Below are 19,171 nucleotides of genomic sequence, written 5' to 3' on the forward strand. Positions count from 1 at the left end.
ATTCAAGGTCACTAAATAACGAACATGATATGTTCAGTAATCATTTCTGCTTACATTACTATGGAAGGTTATCTTCATTTAAGATTAGATGACCCAGCCAGTATTATCAGTGAGCTTTAATGCTGTTATTTATTATACTTTGTCAGACAAGTCCTAGAGTCTCTGATGAGAACAATGGCCATGAAAACACCGGCACAAGTGTCAAACTCCTGAACAAACAGCCCAGCATGTCACACCGTTTTCCTTTGGAAAGATCTGCTGGAATATGCCAGCCAAAGCCGAAATTCCAGCCGGGATTACACGATCGGATCTCACACAACCTCTCCTCCTTGGGTTCACACATCTGGCACAGTTGGTGTGTGTGTGTGCGTGTTATCTAAGTGAGATTACGGGGAAACTTTTGCCCGCACCGTAATAGAGCAAGGCCGAAAGAAAACATTCCCACTACTCAGCTTTCTCTCAGTCACCCTGACTCCCTCTCCAGTGCTATCTCTCTCCCTGTTTATTTCACTCACTTAGACACAGACAATCCATCCCCACACCCCCACCCCCACCCCTGCACACACTCACACAGAGCGTACTGTTCTCCCCCAAACTTAACAGGATGCTCACCAACATTCTCTGTGGTAGAACCCTTTCAGTCGCTTCATTAGCAGGCACTGATTCTTACATCTACCCTGAGCAGTTCCAAGGTTTTAGAACAGGGCTCCATTTGGCCCTGGTGTTTGGGTTAAAGCTCCTCTTTCCCTTGAACTGAACCACAGTTATTTTGGTGCTTGGTGGACTGCAATAAATCTCTGTGACTCAGTACAGGTATGCAACCAACATAAATATTTGGGGAACACGGGGGCTTTTGCAAGAAAACATGCTTTGTGCACTCTGGACGCTGAAAGTGCTGATGAAACTGCAGGACAAAAAAAAACACATGCCTTAAATCACTGATTGGAGTGTAAGCTACTCCTGGGTGTGAGTCTTTCAGCTGTTAGTCTTGCACAGAAAAAGTCACAAACCCATGGTTGAGCAGATATACTATACAATTTCACACATGACTTACATTTTAAATCAGTCTAGTCGGTATGTTTACATAAGTAATTTAGCCTTTCTCCTGGTTTTGATCTTGCACTTTTCATGGACTAAATGCAGAGGCCTTTTGCATCAGCATTTTGGACATTCTGCAGCAAGATCAGTCAAGAAGACAGACAAAATCTGATTTAAATGTCATTATGGAAACAAGAAAATAGTCTAAGATCAAAGATTTGCTGCAAGCCTATGTAGCACGTTAGAAAACTTTGAACATGGGCACTGGAAACAAATCCAGATACTAGCTCTGACACCACCTGTTGATTTGTATCAAACTGCCTACCGAATCAACTCACAGCCACTACTGATGGTTGCAATCCGACTTTCAATGAGTGCTTACCGTCTCTCTGATCATCGTAGAAAAAGACGATTCGTTATAACTCCGTTCGGCTTTGTCTACTTTTTTTCACTCGACTCTCTAGCCTTCCACTTTCCCCCGTCGTTTGTGGGGGGTGGATGGTTGAACCCACCACAGCACTAAATCTCAATTCCCCCCCTTCAGTGCCCTCGTTCGCTTCACCCTCTCTCTTTCTCTCGCTCTCTCTCTCTCTCAAGCCTTATTGACTCAAATTGAGGTCAGATTTTTGGTGCCGTTCTGTACCTCTCTTCATTGTTGGCCAGATTAAACTCATGCCTCCACGTTCACACAGCCCGGTCAAAAGATTGAAGAGAAATCGCGGTTAAATCCCAAGATTTACATTCCCACTTTAACTAGTAATCTGTAGAAAACGATCATTAACGGGCAAAACCTCTGCTATGCATTTTACCTCTCTCCCTCTTCCCGGACAATGTCTTCTCTCTCTTCCCCCCTCACTATCCCTCTCTCTCTCCCTCGCTCACTCTCTCGGGTTGAATAACAATGAGCTAACGGGACTGCGGTCTGAATAGCGGTGCTGAGAATAATGACTTGAACTTTTTAACGCAGAGCCGCCCGGACTTGTAGCAGCTCATCATTGGACCAAATCCACCGCCCCTCTCCCACTCTTTCATTCACGAACAGAATGAGCTAGTTCTGGATACAACAACTCTCACGGGGTCATTATTAACAATGTTATGTTTCTATCGGATGCCAAGAGCAAGCTTTATTTCACTGGTTCCCAAAGCATGCCACACTGAGTGTCGTTATAATATAATATAAATATATATGTATTAAATATATAAATATACAGTATATGAAATGTCGAAAACTGTAGGCATAGTTTAAATAAATACAATGCATAATAATGCAAGGAACAGTTTTTTAATCCAAATTATTTTCAGCCTGGTCCTAAACCAGTGAGGCCATCAGCATTCTGGCAAAATAGGCCTGTTGCATGTTGCTACAGCCTGGCCCATTGTCAAACAGCGCTCTTCATGGAGCCCACCAATTAGTAGGCCCTGAATACTTCCATTGAAGTTCTCAAAAACAATATTTAGTGTACAAAACTTAATTATTATTATTTTGTAAATGGATTTCCATCATATCTTACGATAAGCAAATAAAGCATCTGACACTAATGCCCATGGCTTTCCGTATTATGTCTTACATCTCACAAACAGCAAATAAAGCATGCAACACTCATGCTAAGATACATCTTATCAAAGGATACCACATAGTAAGGTGTTTTCCAACTGTAGGCCTCCTGTGGCAACGGAGTACTACCTTACCTACTTACTTACTTACCATGTGGCCGACTGATCTATCAAACCTGATAGAACTCATTAGCTAACACAAATGTCCCCAGTTAGCCATGAACACACACTCCTAATGACCTTAACACGTCTGATAAGGTTAAACGAGGGCATCAAAGTTATCTGATGTGTTTAATCAGACATCAAAGCATTCAGTTACAGGATTGCTAAATTGAAAGGAATTGCAAACCTTAAATAGAATAATCAATGGATTCATTAAAAGTTCATCAGGTTGAAAAGTTTGTTCTTGTATTCCAGACCTGATCTTTTAGTATTGTCCCCTTTCTTGGCAGAGGCAATGTGGCTTTGGCAAAGATAGATTCATAAATAAAAAGCGTAATAAATAAAAGACATATGTCAACTTTCTGTAATGAACGACTAGCCGATGTAATTTACAAAGTGGTTAACAGCAATGCCGGCTATGTATGGAATAAATCCAATCCCGGATAGGGCATAAGTCTAATAACATGCAGTCTTTAAGACCTCAATAATGACATTCCCATCTCGATTAAACAAATGTTTTTGTTGTTGATGAGTTCTCTATTAAAAACCACCAACCTTACTGGTCACCACATTGATAATGACAAACATACCGTAAATCCATGTGCACATTTATGTACATGTATTGTGTGAGATTGCTTGGAAGGTGTTTCCCCCCTGTGGCAGACTGGATTTACAATCCTAAATTGTTTGTGGGTCATTAAGATTGCAGGAGCAGTTCAGCATTTGTCCAGAGGGTTGCGTGTGCTCTCAGCACAGAGACACCAACCACATTACATGCAGACGCCAAATTCAGAGAGTAGACAGAGGAAACACTATGTCTTGTAAATTACGTCAGGAATTAAGATTAAGAGCTGCATGTCTCACATTTAGCAGCTGTAACTTAATAAAAGTCATTGTAACGCCATTCAAACACTGTGAATGAAGAGAATGAAAGCAGTTTACAGAGGCCCAAAATTATTCTGAGAACCAAGATTTGTTGTAAAATGGTTGTGAGGAGATTGTATCACACTGTAGTTTTTAGACCCAGGGAAATATTTTTAGTTTGTATTCTTGTTTAGTTAACGGACTCACCTCACACAGTCCCTGTTTATGGGCCACTAAACGCCTGGTTCTTAATGTGGAACAATCAAGAGTAGATTAGAGTAAATTAAGAGTAGGTCAATTGTGTATGAATACCCCTGTGAAGATGGATTATAGTGAATGTTTTACCTAATTTGAAGGTTCCACCAGAAAGAATGTTCTGAGAGGACCTCTGTGAAGTGTGTGTGTGTGTGTGTGTGTGTGTGTCACAGCCACCTGTTGTTGTACTTCCTGTAATGAATTAAGGCACAAACTAAGGGGATTGCATGAAAGCATCCCTCTGTCTGTGCCCTACTACTTATTCTCTGTGTGTGTCTGTCTGTCATTTTATCCTCTTCTTGGAATTAGATCTTGGCTTCCTCTGTGTTTCCGTGCCTCTACATGTGTAGTCTCTATCATTCATGACACATGTCACGGTCGGTCGGTCGGTCGGTCGGTCGGTCGGTCTGTCTGTCTGTCTGTCTGTCTGTCTGTCTGTCTGTCTGTCTGTCTGTCTGTCTGTCTGTCTGTCTGTCTGTCTGTCTGTCTGTCTGTCTGTCTGTCTGTCTGTCTGTCTCTGTCTGTCTGTCTGTGGGAAAGATATTAGAGTGTTTGGGTTAACATGTGTAGTGTCTCTTCACATACATTTTGTGATACGTAGAGATTTGGCCACTTGGCGTCGACCCAAAAGGTTCACCCTCCAACTGATCTCTACCATCAGTGTGTTTGCATGAGATTAAGTGTAAAGAAATCACACACAAACACACAAACCCACAAACACACAAACAACACAAACACACCTGCAAAAACACCTTAGCACACACACACACACATACAGTGCAGTTCACACAAAAACATGTCTCTTTGTCTACATCAAATTAATGAATGACAGTCCTCATTGGACAGTGTTTAATTTATGCATTGCTTGTGTCATACAGCTCTGATGAAGACTGCCTCAACATTGCTCATCGGTTAAATAAGTGCCACATTGTGCTTTGTGCGGTTCGAGAGTATCCTTCATTTTGCACTGTCTGTATCTTCTACATCGGTGTAATATGGTTTTGTCTGAGAACTGTACAATGCAGCTGCATAAACATGTTTCTTTTGTCACCAGCTTCTCGGTAAAAAAATCAAAGTCGGGCTGGTAGAGACTGTTGAAGGTTTCTATTTCCTTCAACAGTATGGTGTTCTGTTGAGGCTGAACTAATGGCAGATTATCCTTACACCTACAAACCCTATTCTAAAGAGGTTGAGCAACAAGGGCCACTGCATATAGAAATGATCTGTGAAGTATAAGTATAGAATAAAGTAGAATATAGACATTTCGGAAGTGATCAAGCATACACTGTATTGCTGATCTGTGGAAATGTCAGTGTCTGCGAGTACCAGCCAATAAAAAGCAGTCTTAGCGTGACATGGATCACTGCACTATGACCTCCTACTCCAGTGCCACAGACATCTGAGGAACTGTGTCATGGAGTTCTGCCAAGGGGCAAAGGGTGATTAAAATGACGGCTACCTTGGTGCTCGGAGACATATGTGCTTCACTGATCCCTGAACCAAAGAGCCGTTATTGGGAAGACGGATGAGGAGCGTGTTATTTTTCATGAAACATCTGAAAATGTGTCTGTACAACCTTTCCCATAAAATGGATACTGTAGACGGATTAGTGTGTGCAGTATCTCAGGTACAAGCCGATATAAAAAGTATTTCTTTTTTTCCCTTTATATGTGATTTTATATGTGATTTTATTGCTGTTCTTTAAATCCTTTTCATAATGTATTGAAAGTAAGACTACCATATCTTCTAGAAAGCCCAGTGTCTATATTTGTCTACTCTTTTCCTGACTTATTGTAAGTCTGACCTGTAACAGTATTGAATAGGGCATATGTGTTTTATGTTCATTCTGTATGTTCTCTGCATTATAATGAGTAAATAACCAAGATGTAATAAGTATAATATAAGTTATTATTATTAAGTGTCTTTGAGTTTTTGAACATGCTGTGCTGTTCTCTTGTTCTGTGTGCAGTCCACCTCATTGGCAGGAATAACACTGGCCCGCAGTGTAAAGGCTACCAATGGAGTGTAATCAAAGCGATTAAAGTGCTGTTGGCCTAGTCTGATACCTGTGTTGTTCTGTAAATACTTTATTGTGAGTTACTAACTCTGACAATCTGCACACCATTTTATTATTTGTAAATAAGTCTGACCTGTCACAGTATTTAGCTGGACACACACACATGCGTGTTAAACAAGCTGAGGGCCAGGAGTGCATGGATGACTGTGACCTGAATAGGGGTCCATCTGTCGCTGTAGTGACAGAGGCTGGATTAGTGCGTGGATAATTGGGCCAATTATCTTGTTAAGTTGCACATGCGAGTATGCTATACTGCGTCAAGAAAAAATAAAGTGCTGCAGTTCATTACGTTGGCAATATATGGTATTATTATAATTAATGGTGATATTTTAATAGCTTTTTACATATCACCGTGCTGCACTGGACAGTAAATCCTCTATGGTAGAACAATAAAATTGTAGAATCAACTTTTGTTTGACATTACATTTTTCAGTCTTCAGTAATAGTTAAAAGAACTTCTTCCTCTGTTCCAGCTGTACTCTGCATTTGTAAAATCATTGTAAAAAAAATGTGATGGTTAATGATGATAAACATTCACAGCGCAGTTAGAATACAGGGCAACAACCATAATGACTGAAGAAATATGATTATGTCTTACTTCTCTAGAAGTGTCATGTGCCAGTAGTAACTATTGTAAACACAGAGGAAGAGGGCAGGGGGAGGGGGAGGGGGAGGAGGAGGAGGAGAGGGAGAGGGAGAGGTAGGAGGAGGAAGAGGAATAGAAGGAGGGAGAGAGGAGTTAAATGATTCCACAGTAGTAAGGCTCCCTCAACGACATCAGTCACACAGGTGGACTAACTTCTTAACTCAGCTTTGGAGAGGCACTGAAATATTTCCCGCCGGACCATTTACAGGTAATTGCCCATCCTGCCATTTCTGACTGTGTGATTATTCTCCAGTATTCTCCTCAGATATGTGTCATTCCTGTTCTTCATTAGAATGTTTGGAGTGCAATGATTAGCATTTGTAGAAGTTCAGCTAATGTAGCTTTGGCATTGACATGAGATAATCAAATCAGACTGGCTACATAGTAACCCACACTCCTAAAGAAAGTTCCCTGTCAATTGTAACGTGTGGTGACCTGTTGATTTTGAAGGCGCATTGCGAAAGTTTGAAGGACGTGGACATTTTATATCACAGGATTTAGTTTTTTTAGTTTCTGTGGAATCTTAAGCTCTGGGCAGGGATCTACAGAGGAACTGGGAAGTGTGGTCTAGATGAATGGTACGAACATGGGATGACAGGTATACTTCGCATGTGGAGAAAGATCAGTGGACTAAGACTCAGAATATCCTCATGGTAGCGATCAATATGGGATGGGATGCTGGATACAAGACATTTTCATAGTGCAACTAAAGAACATTATTGTCCAATGGAATTTGTTAATTTGTCTAATTCTACATCCCTGCACCCCTCTCTCTCTCTCTCTCTCTCTCTCTCTCTCTCTCTGTTTCTCTCTTTCTTTCTATCTCTCTGTCCCTGTACCTACAGAGACAGTTTGTGTAAACATGTTTTCTCAAGACCCCCAGTGGGTTATTTAATTGCTTTAGTCAAATTGCTACACTAATTCTATGACCTCTTTATCCACTTTTAATTAGCAACACAAATCTTAAGCATACGTCTCCAGGACTTTAATTAAGATTGTACACTTTCAACAGAACGGGCTACAGATATAAGGGAAGATCTGTAAGTCATAAAGCCCTCATCAGGCAGACTAATGACTTGGCCTCACCAGTCTCAGTAATTAGGTAAACTGGTTGGATGAACAGGGGATAACATTTAACGTCAGACTAGAAGGATGGAGGGGAAGAGTGCGGATTGACACTCTCAAACGCAGAGGCCATCTGTGCTGGCTTTAAGCCTGAGGGGAACAACAATGTGAGGTGGTGGCACGGACACACACACACACACACACACACACATTGACATACATAAGCACACGTTCATAATAAAACACATACACGCTGACACAAACACACATATATGCTGACATCAGCCATGCACCATACACAGCATGGAATTGTGTGAGTGACAGACATAACCTGTGTGTGTGACTGGTATGACCACTGTAGCTGGATGTATATTGGCAAGAGGTGTTTGGTGTTGTAGTAAGTAATATTTCAGTAAATTGTGGGGTTAGTAAATCATATATGGCATTGAGTTACACTTTGAATGACAGCACATGCATTCAGGTAAAACCAATAACAATACCAAGGCATATGATTACAATTACAAACCAAGCAGTCCTTGAGTCGGAGCATCAGAGTTTAGTGACAGCTACTGTCACATGAGCTCAGATATGACCAGACGGTGTTTGAATGGGTCAGAATCTCTTGACGTGTGACCTGATTATTATTATGCGACCATCGAGGCAGACAAATACCATAGAGGCAGAATGGACTGGCTTTTGGTCAACAGTAAAGGACGCCACCTGAGCTTGTCTGCAGACACTCTTTCTTTAATCTCAAGGTCAGCCACAGGAAGCACTTCGCACCAAATGAGGCGCTGGCACACTGACCCAGGGTCACCCGTAGTCTGACTGTGACAGCAGCAGGTGGTGGCACGAGCCAAAACAACTAACAATGCCATGTAATCTGCACATTCTTAAATAAAGTGACCTCCCAATTAATCTATCGGTGATTAAAGGTGTCTGGTCACTTGAGAGAGAGACGGTGATGCCAGGTTGTGGAAACAGGGGAGTGGTGGTAAGGCAGGGCAGTGGTTTAAGGCCAGGACATGCCAGCTGTCCATGCGAGACTTGGAGGAAATAGGAAGGGGGGTGGGAGATCGTGTAGGAGACTGGCACAAGTATCCTCTGCCAAAAAAAAAGAGGACAAGCTGTGAACGAGACTCTGTGAGCATTTGTACTGTATTTCGTCAAGAAACCATCAGTATCCATGAGCCTGAGTTAAGATTTTAAAGTTTACAAGGTAACTTCAGCTGATGTATTCATAATGTTAGCCTAATGTTGAGGCATGTTATATTTTTTTAGGAAACTAAAGTTACTAAAAAAGGGAAACATTTGCTGAATGAAACATGCCAAAAACATTAGTTAACACAAAATATTCATGATGGGAACAAAGTGGTTTTTGATGTTTGCATTGCAGATACTCAGGTTGTGTGCACATCTACAAACCTTTAGATTCCCTGCTGGTGCAAGGCCAGTTCCTCAAGCAATTAATCCCCTAAACCAATTGACACATCACTTTGTGAAGAAGGATTGAAAGCCTACGGGACTACTCTGTTTGAGTCTGTAAGACAGGATCGGATTTGTGCCACAACGTAGCAGTCTGCTTCTTAAGCTCTGGACTGTTTCCCAGCGCTTTTGCCAAGGAGATCAAGGTTGTGAAGATGGGACAGTAGCCATGGGAATTACACACAAAGTTACAGCGCTGAAATAGCCATAGTGAAACAATACACATTGAAAGTCAAGGTCAATGAAACACAAAACAAAGACATTAGGCACTCTTTAATCCTGGATTGGTGAGGGGTCCATGCACATCAAACACATGTACACCACAATCCTCTAAAGGCCTTGATTAATGTATAAATGGATTGGTTAGTGGATTTAATGATTGATTGCTTGGCATAGGTTTATGTGTCTTCTTTATGCACAGTATATTGGTATAATCAGTATAATCTGCTGGTATTATCTCTGGCCAATAATAACTCTGTCAATCAGCAGAAATGCACATGTTGAGTTAGAGTAGCTCTTTGAGTGAACGTCCTGGTTGTGAGCTTGCATGACAAAGGAGACAGCAGTATGGTAGTTTAAGGTTAAGAGCAACAGCTGTGCATATCTAATGTATGTATGCTATAAGAAATAAATAATAAGTAAACGCACAGGTAAATAATAAATGTCGTTAAATTAAAACCTCAAAAATTATGTTTTCTACGGGTGTCGAGTTCAGGGATTTACATGAATGATATTGTTTCTTGTCATGAACTTTATTCTGACACGTGTCTTTGCGTTTCTTTGAAGAATCTGGTGGTGGAGACTCCAGGAGTGTACTGCCTCATCACTGGACTGGATTCCACTGTGTGAGGGTTTCTGCCTCATTTCTTTCGAGACGCACACGGATAGGATCAGGTCTTTGAAGACATTAAAGATCACCTGGACTGGTCCCACACCCTAAGCAAACCAGTGACATGACATCTGAAAGGTAAACAAACTAATATCACGAAAGAAACCATCACACCCATCAATTAACCAGCAGCTGCACATAGAACCTGTGTCACTGCAGCCGGTCCAAATGCCAGGACTCGTGAGAGGCCTAAACCCCGGAGGACTCTTCCCAGTCTTCCTTAAGACTCTCCTGCTGGTGGCTCTGTTCTGCGGCAGTGATGCCAGTGGGCCAGAGTATGAGTACGTCACTCAGCCACGCTTCCTGTGCACTCCCATCCCCCCAGACGCCGACCCCGGCTGCTTCCCCATGGCGGCGGGGCCTCTGGGGTCCAGCACTGGGGCTCCGGGGGGTGGGCACCACAGCGGGGGCCATGGCAGCAGCGGGAGCCACGGCAGCAGCGGGGGAGGCGGGGGAGGCAGTGGAGGCGGCTGGTGGGGGCTGCCAGAGGAGGCCAAAGCCACCATCCTCCACCTGCGGGAGAGCCTGGTCCAGCAGAAGGAGACCATCCTGGACCAGAGGGACAAGATCAGGGAGCTGACGTCCAAACTGGCCCTGTGCGAGGGCTTCGGCCGGGGCATGGGTCACCACGACCTGGGGCCCTCGCCTCACCTGACGCACCACACGCTGCCTTACCCCGAGAGCAGTCACCACGGGGACCCCGAGGAGCATTACCCGTCCATGGGCCTGGGGGGCCACCACGGGACGGCAGCCCTCGGGGAGAAGCACGTCAGCGAAATGACGCCCTCGTCATCGTCATCGCCAGATCAGCTGGAGAGGATGCTGCACGCACTGAAGGAACGTCTGGAGAGTCTGCAGGTGAGAGCAGGGGACGACCAATCACACAACCAATTACACACAACCAATAACACACAACCAGTAATAACCAGGGAAGTAATGTGTCTGATCTAAAGGTTACAAAATGACCCTTTCTAAGTTCCTTGTGTGGGGGGAGTTCAACCCCACCCCTGTTTATAGTGGAAGACAGGGGGGATATGAGATAACAAAGACAACAAAGGATGAAGCAGGCAAAATAAAGCTCAAAAAGCTCCATGAAAACCGGGTTATAATGTTAAGTCTGAGTCCTTGACCCATCAGAGGCAGATATGTCCCAGGGCCAGCCGCTCTCTGACCAGGAGCCAATTCTTCTGTCTTTAGGGTTTGGACAGATGGGTTGCCAGGTTCAGCATGTCACATTAAGTTTAGGCTTTGTGGCAACTATGTCAAGTATAAATCTTTAATCTAGCCATTAACATAGTAACACTAACACCTGTGAGAGGCCCGGCCACGATAGTGTCAAACCATCACATGGGAGGAACTGAACACAATTTAAATACAAAGTCCCTAATTTTTCTTATGATATTCTTGCATTCATCTCAATTTACCTTGACATCATACAATATCCCTTGAGTGTTGAGGCCTTAATAAGGGAAAAGACAGTATCATATTTTCTTCTTAATCTCACGCTTACTGTAAGCCAACACCGTTACTATACCTGACTTAATACACAAAACGTATTGTCTTGTGAAAACTGCCTAGAAAATTAGGGGTTTCATTGTCATAGTGGGGAAAGTAGTATGATATCCACTTTGTAGAAAAGTCAATTGCAGTTTTCCTCATAACTTGACAAAATAATGGAAAAAAAATGTGGGCTCTGTAGATGATTCTAATGAGAGTCAGACGGAGAGAGAGAGAGAAAAAAAAAAGAGAGAGAAAGACAGGGAGAGGGAGAGAGAGATAGGAAGAAAGAGAGATCTTTCATTTCCTTTTTCTCCAGTCCTCTGCCTTTTTCTTCACCTTTCAATGCCCCTCTTTCTTTTCGTTCTCCTTCATCCCTCCTTCCGTGTAGGCTCGTGAGCTGCACAAAGATGTCAGGGACAGCAGGAGGTGGCTCCGTGACATCACAGTTGATTAGGGTGATCTCTCCTGACGTACAGTAAGCAGGGCAGCCGCTGAGCAGGAGCAAAGCAGGATTTACCTAGAGAGAGTGATGGGTAGTGAGCGAGAGAGAGGGGGAAAGACAGAGATAGAGACTGAGGGAGAGACCGGGACAGAGAGAGAGAGAGATGCACGGGTTATGAGAGACAGTGACAGAGAGAGAGAGAGGGATAGAGAGAGTGAGAGAGAGAAACAAAGAAATCATTATTGGGAGAGAACTAATGGCAGACAGGAGTGGAAAAAAAGAAAATAAATGGATACAGAAAAAGAGCCCACCAATCCAACGTTCACAGTGATCAAAAGACAGAGTGGTTCCCCTCAAGGTTGGATCCCATCACGCTCCTGTCTGTGTCAGGTGTCCAGAAGTTGAAGGGATCTTGACATTTTAAATATTTAAATATGTACTTGAATGGTGCCCTTGTTGTGACCTATTGCCATTCTAATAGACTGTAATGAAAATAACTCCCCCACCTCCCCCCAATACTGGGTCCTGATATGCAATGAGTTTAGAGGGGTGCCTCAGCTTTCTTAGGTCCAGTAGTACTTGGACTTTGGATCTATTCCAGGTTCTGCTCAAGCAACACAGGCCCTCTATGAATAAACAACCCCCACTCCTGTGTTCAAACAACACAGTTATCAGCAGAGTATAGAGGCAGCTACCGAATCACTCTAGCTTGTTCCATCGGAGGTCCAAACTTATTCAGGCTCTCAGCAGTGCTCAGTACAGACACAATGGGTTGGAGGATCAGCGCTGGCACAGACAGAGCAGTTGGCATAGGCTGAGATGGTCAGTTCTGCAAAGGGTGCCTAGATCTTCTGGCAGCGGCACAGACGTCATTCATTCTGAGAAGGGTGGGCAGTGATTACAGATTTCCTTTCTTTTGGTGGAGAGAGCTATCTCATGGCCCAGGAAATCCAGAGTGTTTAATTGACAGCCATTTGTTGCCTCCCACGTTGTGGTTCCAGAATGGTATAGCCTAGTTTAATTCAAGGACCCCTGCAGGTGTGCTGCAGCATGTATTGGCAGAGTGAATAGTGTATGAGGTGCTGAAACTGTTTGTGTTTTTGTTTGCAGACCCGTAACACCTCCACCACCTACTCAAATTCACTGAAAGACCTCCTGCAACGGAAGATTCAGGCTCTCGAGCAGCAACTCAGCCATCACACCACCTTGCACATCAGGGGCCGTGATGATGATGGACATCCTGACAACAGTCGCTATGATGGCAATAGTGACACTGACGACGACATACCTCATGACCTTGGACACTATGACGCGCACCGTGCTGACGGGAGTCACGACGACGGACGCCTCGGTGGAGAAGAAGATGAGGGTGATGACAGTGTGGAAAACGACAATGAGACGGATGGTGCATACCCCTATCACACACAAGGACAAAGGACACCCAACAGCCACAGCAGCAAGCTGGAGGCAGTTCTGAACCACCTTCAGCACAGACTCACAGACACAGGTAGATAGAATACACATCCCTCCTCGACCTGTGTCATGACTTATGCATTTATTAGCTACAGGGCACCATGGTTTACAGCAAATGAGGCTTAGAACTGTTCCAGAATCAGTCTGAAATTGACATAGAGACAGAAGTGTGTTTTGTATGGCTGCATTTGAACAGGAAGCATCTGGGTCCATTAAAAGCAACACTAGGCAAACAAACTCAGACTCTGACATATGTTATTCTGTAATCACTTGCTCATGTGGATTTCCTAAGAGTTACTTTCCCGGGACCAAACAGCCAAATTCAAGATGCTTTCAGTTAAACAGTGACTGGTGCTATCATTGTAGTTTGGACTCTTAGTTCATACTGTAGTGAACCTACTTTGTGCTCACAGTCTTTGTCAAAAGACCTCCGCCTGACAGAACACAACCAAATTATACGTTTTTAAAAAGAAAATTATCTCTTGGATAAAACTGATCCCTTAACAAATAAATAAATGCTTTATCGCTTCTACCAGGTTCCCGCAAAAAGACCAATGTCCCGGACGGCTTCCAGATTGGGTTCCCCATGCGCACAGACTACATGTATGGACGTGTGAAGCACACCCTCCAACATGAGATCTTCGCCCTCACCCTGTGCCTGTGGCTGAAGGGAGGGGCAGGGCAAGGGCTGGGGACCCCCTTCTCCTACTCAGTAGCCGCCCAGGCCAACGAGCTGGTGCTGATCGAGTGGGGCAACAACCCCATGGAGCTGCTGGTCAACGACAGGGTGAGTGAGGGTGTGTGTGTGTGTGTGTGTGTGTGTGTGTGTGTGTGTGTGTGTGTGTGTGTGTGTGTGTGTGTGTGTGTGTGTGTGTGTCATGTAGGGAGAGCCAGGAATTAAAAGAATCTTTGAGATGCACAGAGAAGCAACACATTGGGTAAACTATGGACACTGAAAATAACTGTTTATGTCTGTGTGTGTGTGGTGTGTGTAGGCGGTCACCCTGCCCCTCTCACTGAGTGACGGCAAGTGGCACCATGTGTGTGTGACGTGGACTACTCGTGATGGGCTGTGGGAGGCGTACCAGGATGGTGTGAAGAGGGGATCAGGGGAAAACCTCTCTGCATGGCATCCCATCAAGGCAGGAGGAGTCTTCATCCTGGGACAGGAACAGGTGCGTCTGAGTGTGACTTGACAACTAACATGACAAAACACATATTCATATCTAAGTAATGTAGAGACTCAATGTCCGACTCATGTAGAAAATGTTACTCAGGAACATCCAAAGAAACTGATGTAATCGCATCAGTATAGTAGCAGAGAGCAGTTATAGTAATTGTAAACCGAAAGCTATACTGATTATACTGATATACAAACTATTATCCTACTTATTGGTAAATACATAATTTCAGTATTTTCGATTAACATTAACTTTACAAGAACAGAACATTGATGTCTTCATTGATCAAAAGAAATCATCATGTCTACATTGAACACAGTGATATTAGTGTTTCTAAATCTTTGTGGCCACAATATTCAGTCAACTCACCAGATCAGGTCTCCCTAGTGGTTCTCAAAATCCAGCAGTGATTAGAAATAACACGTCCTGCTCTCCCCTTAGGACACACTTGGCGGTCGCTTCGACGCCACCCAGGCGTTCGTGGGCGAGATCTCCGACCTGCAGATGTGGTCCCACATCCTCACCGGCCACGACATCTACAGTCTGGCCTCCTGCAGCGGTCACATGGCCGGTGACATCATCGCATGGTCAGAGTCTGCCCTGGAGCTGCATGGCGGAGTCACCAGCTACCCCTTTGACCCCTGTCACTAAGTTCATGGGTCAGAGGTCATCACACATAGGCTCCTGAGCTGATGACAGTAGTGAATCTCATGCCAGGAGACTGAGCTGGTAAAGGTGGCACATGAGGTCTTTCGTATCTATATGCCCATTATCCACAATCAAATCAAACGATGGCCTTCTGAAGCTTTTAACATTATCCAACTGTCTGATGTGTGTGTGTGTGTGTGTGTGTGTGTGTGTGTGTGTGTGTGTGTGTGTGTGTGTGTGTGTGTGTGTGTGTGTGTGTGTGTGTTGTGTGTGTGTGTGTGTGTGTGTGTGTGTGTCTTTGTGAGAGTGCGTGTCTACATATGTGTTTTTACTGAGTTGTTTTCTTGCACATATCTTGTCTTTGTAGTTTTGGAGCATCTAAGATAGAAGTATCGTTGCTAAGTGTTTTAGTAACACATGGAAGAATATATGACATATTGTCATTACAAAAGGAGTAGCCTCTAAATATCACTGTATGCTACCCATTAAAACTTTTTTTAATATACATCTCTTGAAAGTAGTAGGCTGCAGTGAAAAGTGGGTAGATATGAAAAACTGATCATTCTTAATGATTACTTAAAGAGAAAGAAAAGATTTTTAAATAAAGTCTTCAAAGAATACAGCAATACCAAAGAAGTTAGTTAATTTTGTTATTTAAATTGTTAAATGACACCTATGAACTCCCTCCCCTTGTGTGTAGTTGCCATTCAACCAATTGAATCCACTGCACCTAGTGTAGACCTAACAAGCAACTGGATGTGTGACCATATCTAGTGGCTCCACACATAAAATGTTCTGGATAGAACTTAAATCAAATTGTGTATAGATATGATTTGCAAATCTACTTTGGGTAATAGCTGCTCAAGGATAATAATTGTGTATACACTACTGATATACCCAGAAGGATGTGGGAAAAGTGTTGGACCAGTGGTGTCTTTATGTCAGACTTGCAACTCAAATCACGTGTGTGCATGTTTCTATGTGTTTATGTTCACAGAAGGTTATGGAACACATATGTTCTTCTTCAACCTTTTATTTGTGTTTCCTTTTTCTCTTTTTTTTGTCATGACAGGTTCTCTGTCTGTCTGTGTTTCATTTCCCCTTCATGTTCCTTTGAGTGGGGGAAATGGCCATTACAGTTAAATTCACTTAGGACGATTAAGCCATTGCAGTCAAATTATGTTTTAAGACAATTAAGTAATTTCTTCTTGTTAGGGACTGTTAACATAATAGATATTTTTGTACTTCTTTTCATGTCTTTGGCAGTGATTAGATTCTACATGCTATTTTAATATACAATCCTTGTACATCTATGTATAATTGAGTGTTTTATTTCTCGAACTTATTGTGGGGTTGGTTTTTGTTGGTTTAAATGTTTGGTGTCAAATTATTGTGTTAGTGTCCCTTCATTTGGGTTTCTTTTTGTTTTGTCTTTCTTTCTGTCATTGTGGTGAATTGTGTGAGAATGCTGCGAGGTCCTCTGTGCTGATAAATGTTGGAAAAATATTATTTTGCATTTTGTAAACAGTTGTAAATAAAGGTTTTCAGTAATAAAAATATTGGAGTATTTGCCTTTAATTGAATTGTTCGAATTCTAATGTGATTCAAAACCTTTATCTGGCATGCTGGTTAAAAATTAACACTTACATCCAATGGCGTCTTTTCCCTTTCCATATAAAGCTACACACCTTTTAATCCAACAGGTGGTTGTGTGCCTTGCACAGGGTTACAGCCCCACCACTATCATTAATCGCATTAAGTATTAAAGCCCCTGGCGTGAGACTGTCCTCATCTGACATGCCCTGTCTGAGGATTTCCTGATGAAGAGTTTCTCAGCTCGGCCTGAGCCTGTGCTCATCATCTCCAACACAGCTGTACCGTTTTCAATGCTACACCAGATACATTGGCATGTTCCTCATGGCTGCCACCTAGTGGTCACATTCAGACCTGCTCAATAGTTCAAGGAGACAAAAACAGCTTCACATATCATCTACTGACTTCCAACTGTATGAGGAGCAGTGTCAAATGTTGCTAATGTCAAATGTTGCTTTTGGACAAAGACATGTATTTTAAAATGTCATTTTAAAAATGTATTAAAAACACAGAGCTAAATTACCATACATCAAATCTAAAATGCTGATGCTGAGTTTATTATTTCCTTTTCCACCAGGTGGTTACTCCACAACCCAATTAAAGTCCTAGGGAGGATGTCTGTCCTAAACAGAGAACCAAGAGTAAGGAATGGAAACGAAACAAAAAACCTTAATACCAAAAAAACATGCGTCTCACCAAATGTTTCAGTTTCTCTTTAAACAATGGCTGTCTTTGTAGTGGTGGAGGATACAGGCTGAGATTGCTTCAGTGCAAGTTACTGTGTATAAGAGGGTCAGTGTCTTCTTTCTGACTTGATTTTTTCAACCTGATTCATTTTTAATAATCATGACCAATATTATAAAAATACTGGTATGGGAGGCACTATTATACATTTTATATTTAATCATCTAGATGTACAGATTTGCATTTACATGCATATGTTGAAATAGCATTCCTATGTATCATAGGCTTTTAAAATGGCACGATTCCCTTACTGGTGGATTCTGGATTTCTATTCTGTTCTTGAAATTCTCATTCTCAATAGATACATTTACAAATGCAAAGGATCTTCCTTATAGCGGAGAAAGTGTATACCTCAGACTTAGCAAGGCCAATTAGAATAACAAACCCTTGTTTGCATTTTAAGGGCTCAGAGGGACATCACAACAAAGTGACTTTGGCTCCATGGGCTAAATTCAAATGTCATAACATACCGACTCAACCGACACACACACTGGGATACATGTCAGACAGTAAGGACTCAAGACACACTGGGATACATGTCAGAGAGTAAAGACTCAAGACACAGGAGGGGCAATTAAATTATATAGCGGCAAAACAATAAAAAAGTCTCAAGGTGCTTTTCAGTGTCCCGGCACTAGGCACAGAGTACAGGAGTAGAGGTGATGACAAGTCTAATGTGTGCCAGTGATTGTGTTCCTGGCACATGATAGAGATTATATGGGGGGGCGTTAAAGCAGAAATGATTCCTTCATGATGCTCAGTAACAGCACATTTCAATTCCTCTACCTGAACCACATCTCCATAATTTAGGTTTCTATGCCCTGTGGAAGCGAAAAAAGAATGTCTGTGGAGGCTATCCTATAAGCCTCGGAGTGGACGGCAAATTGTTCTCAACTCGTAGCAAATTTACTTTGTCCAGGCATGAGCTCTCTTTGGGTGGTGTTCCCCTTTATTATAAAGTTAGAGATATGTACATAAAATTGGTCCTTTTCACCCAGTGCTATTTGCATATTAAAACAAGATTCTGTGGGTGAAGTGGGTTTCAGGCTACGGTAAGAACCGTGTGTTCCCAGCCATCCACACCTTTCCCTAATTGGGTAATCACACCTGTAGAGATACCCAATTCCCAGTGACGTGCCACACCCAGTGCAATACTCCCCCAAGTGGCTAAAATAAGTAACACTAAAATAAAACTAAAAGGTGGATAGAAATGGCTCCTACAATGTCTTATAAGTGACCTGGTATAAATAATTTAGAGTGGGCACATCCGGGGTACATCAGATACTACTTCTGTTGGTCCAGCTTGGGGCTAGTCTGGCATTCATTCTGTGAACCTGACAAGCAAATGCTGTCTGGGTGTCTGAACGTGGCCACTCAACAATGCCATCCTTAGAGGAATATGGCTGTAATGCATTTGAGTTCCTGTGTCTACACACTAAAACAATCTCATCTTTGCCTAGGTTTAAAGTTAATCCCTTTCGAGTGGGTGAGGCATAGGGTGGCCCCTCTGTGCGTGTGTGTGACTTTGATAAGCACTGTGTGCATGGAACTTGTA

The 19,171-nt window shown here is 42.8% G+C and overlaps 1 protein-coding gene across 1 annotated transcript; it reads left to right on the top strand.

Annotated features, from left to right (window-relative positions):
* Nucleotides 1–10,203: 10,203 nt before the first annotated feature.
* Nucleotides 10,204–15,282, top strand: LOC308380327 (neuronal pentraxin-2; the record flags this gene model as incomplete). The annotated part of the gene is made up of 5 exons (XM_080857628.1): nt 10,204–10,893; nt 13,088–13,484; nt 13,987–14,237; nt 14,446–14,625; nt 15,073–15,282. The coding sequence occupies 5 exons, from the start codon at nt 10,204–10,206 to the stop codon at nt 15,280–15,282; spliced, it is 1,728 nt and encodes a 575-aa protein (XP_080713754.1).
* Between the last annotated feature and the right edge of the window lie 3,889 nt (nt 15,283–19,171).

This window comes from Sprattus sprattus (genome assembly GCF_963457725.1).
Source record: "Sprattus sprattus genome assembly, chromosome: 19".
In the NCBI taxonomy this organism is placed as follows: Eukaryota; Metazoa; Chordata; class Actinopteri; order Clupeiformes; family Clupeidae; genus Sprattus; species Sprattus sprattus.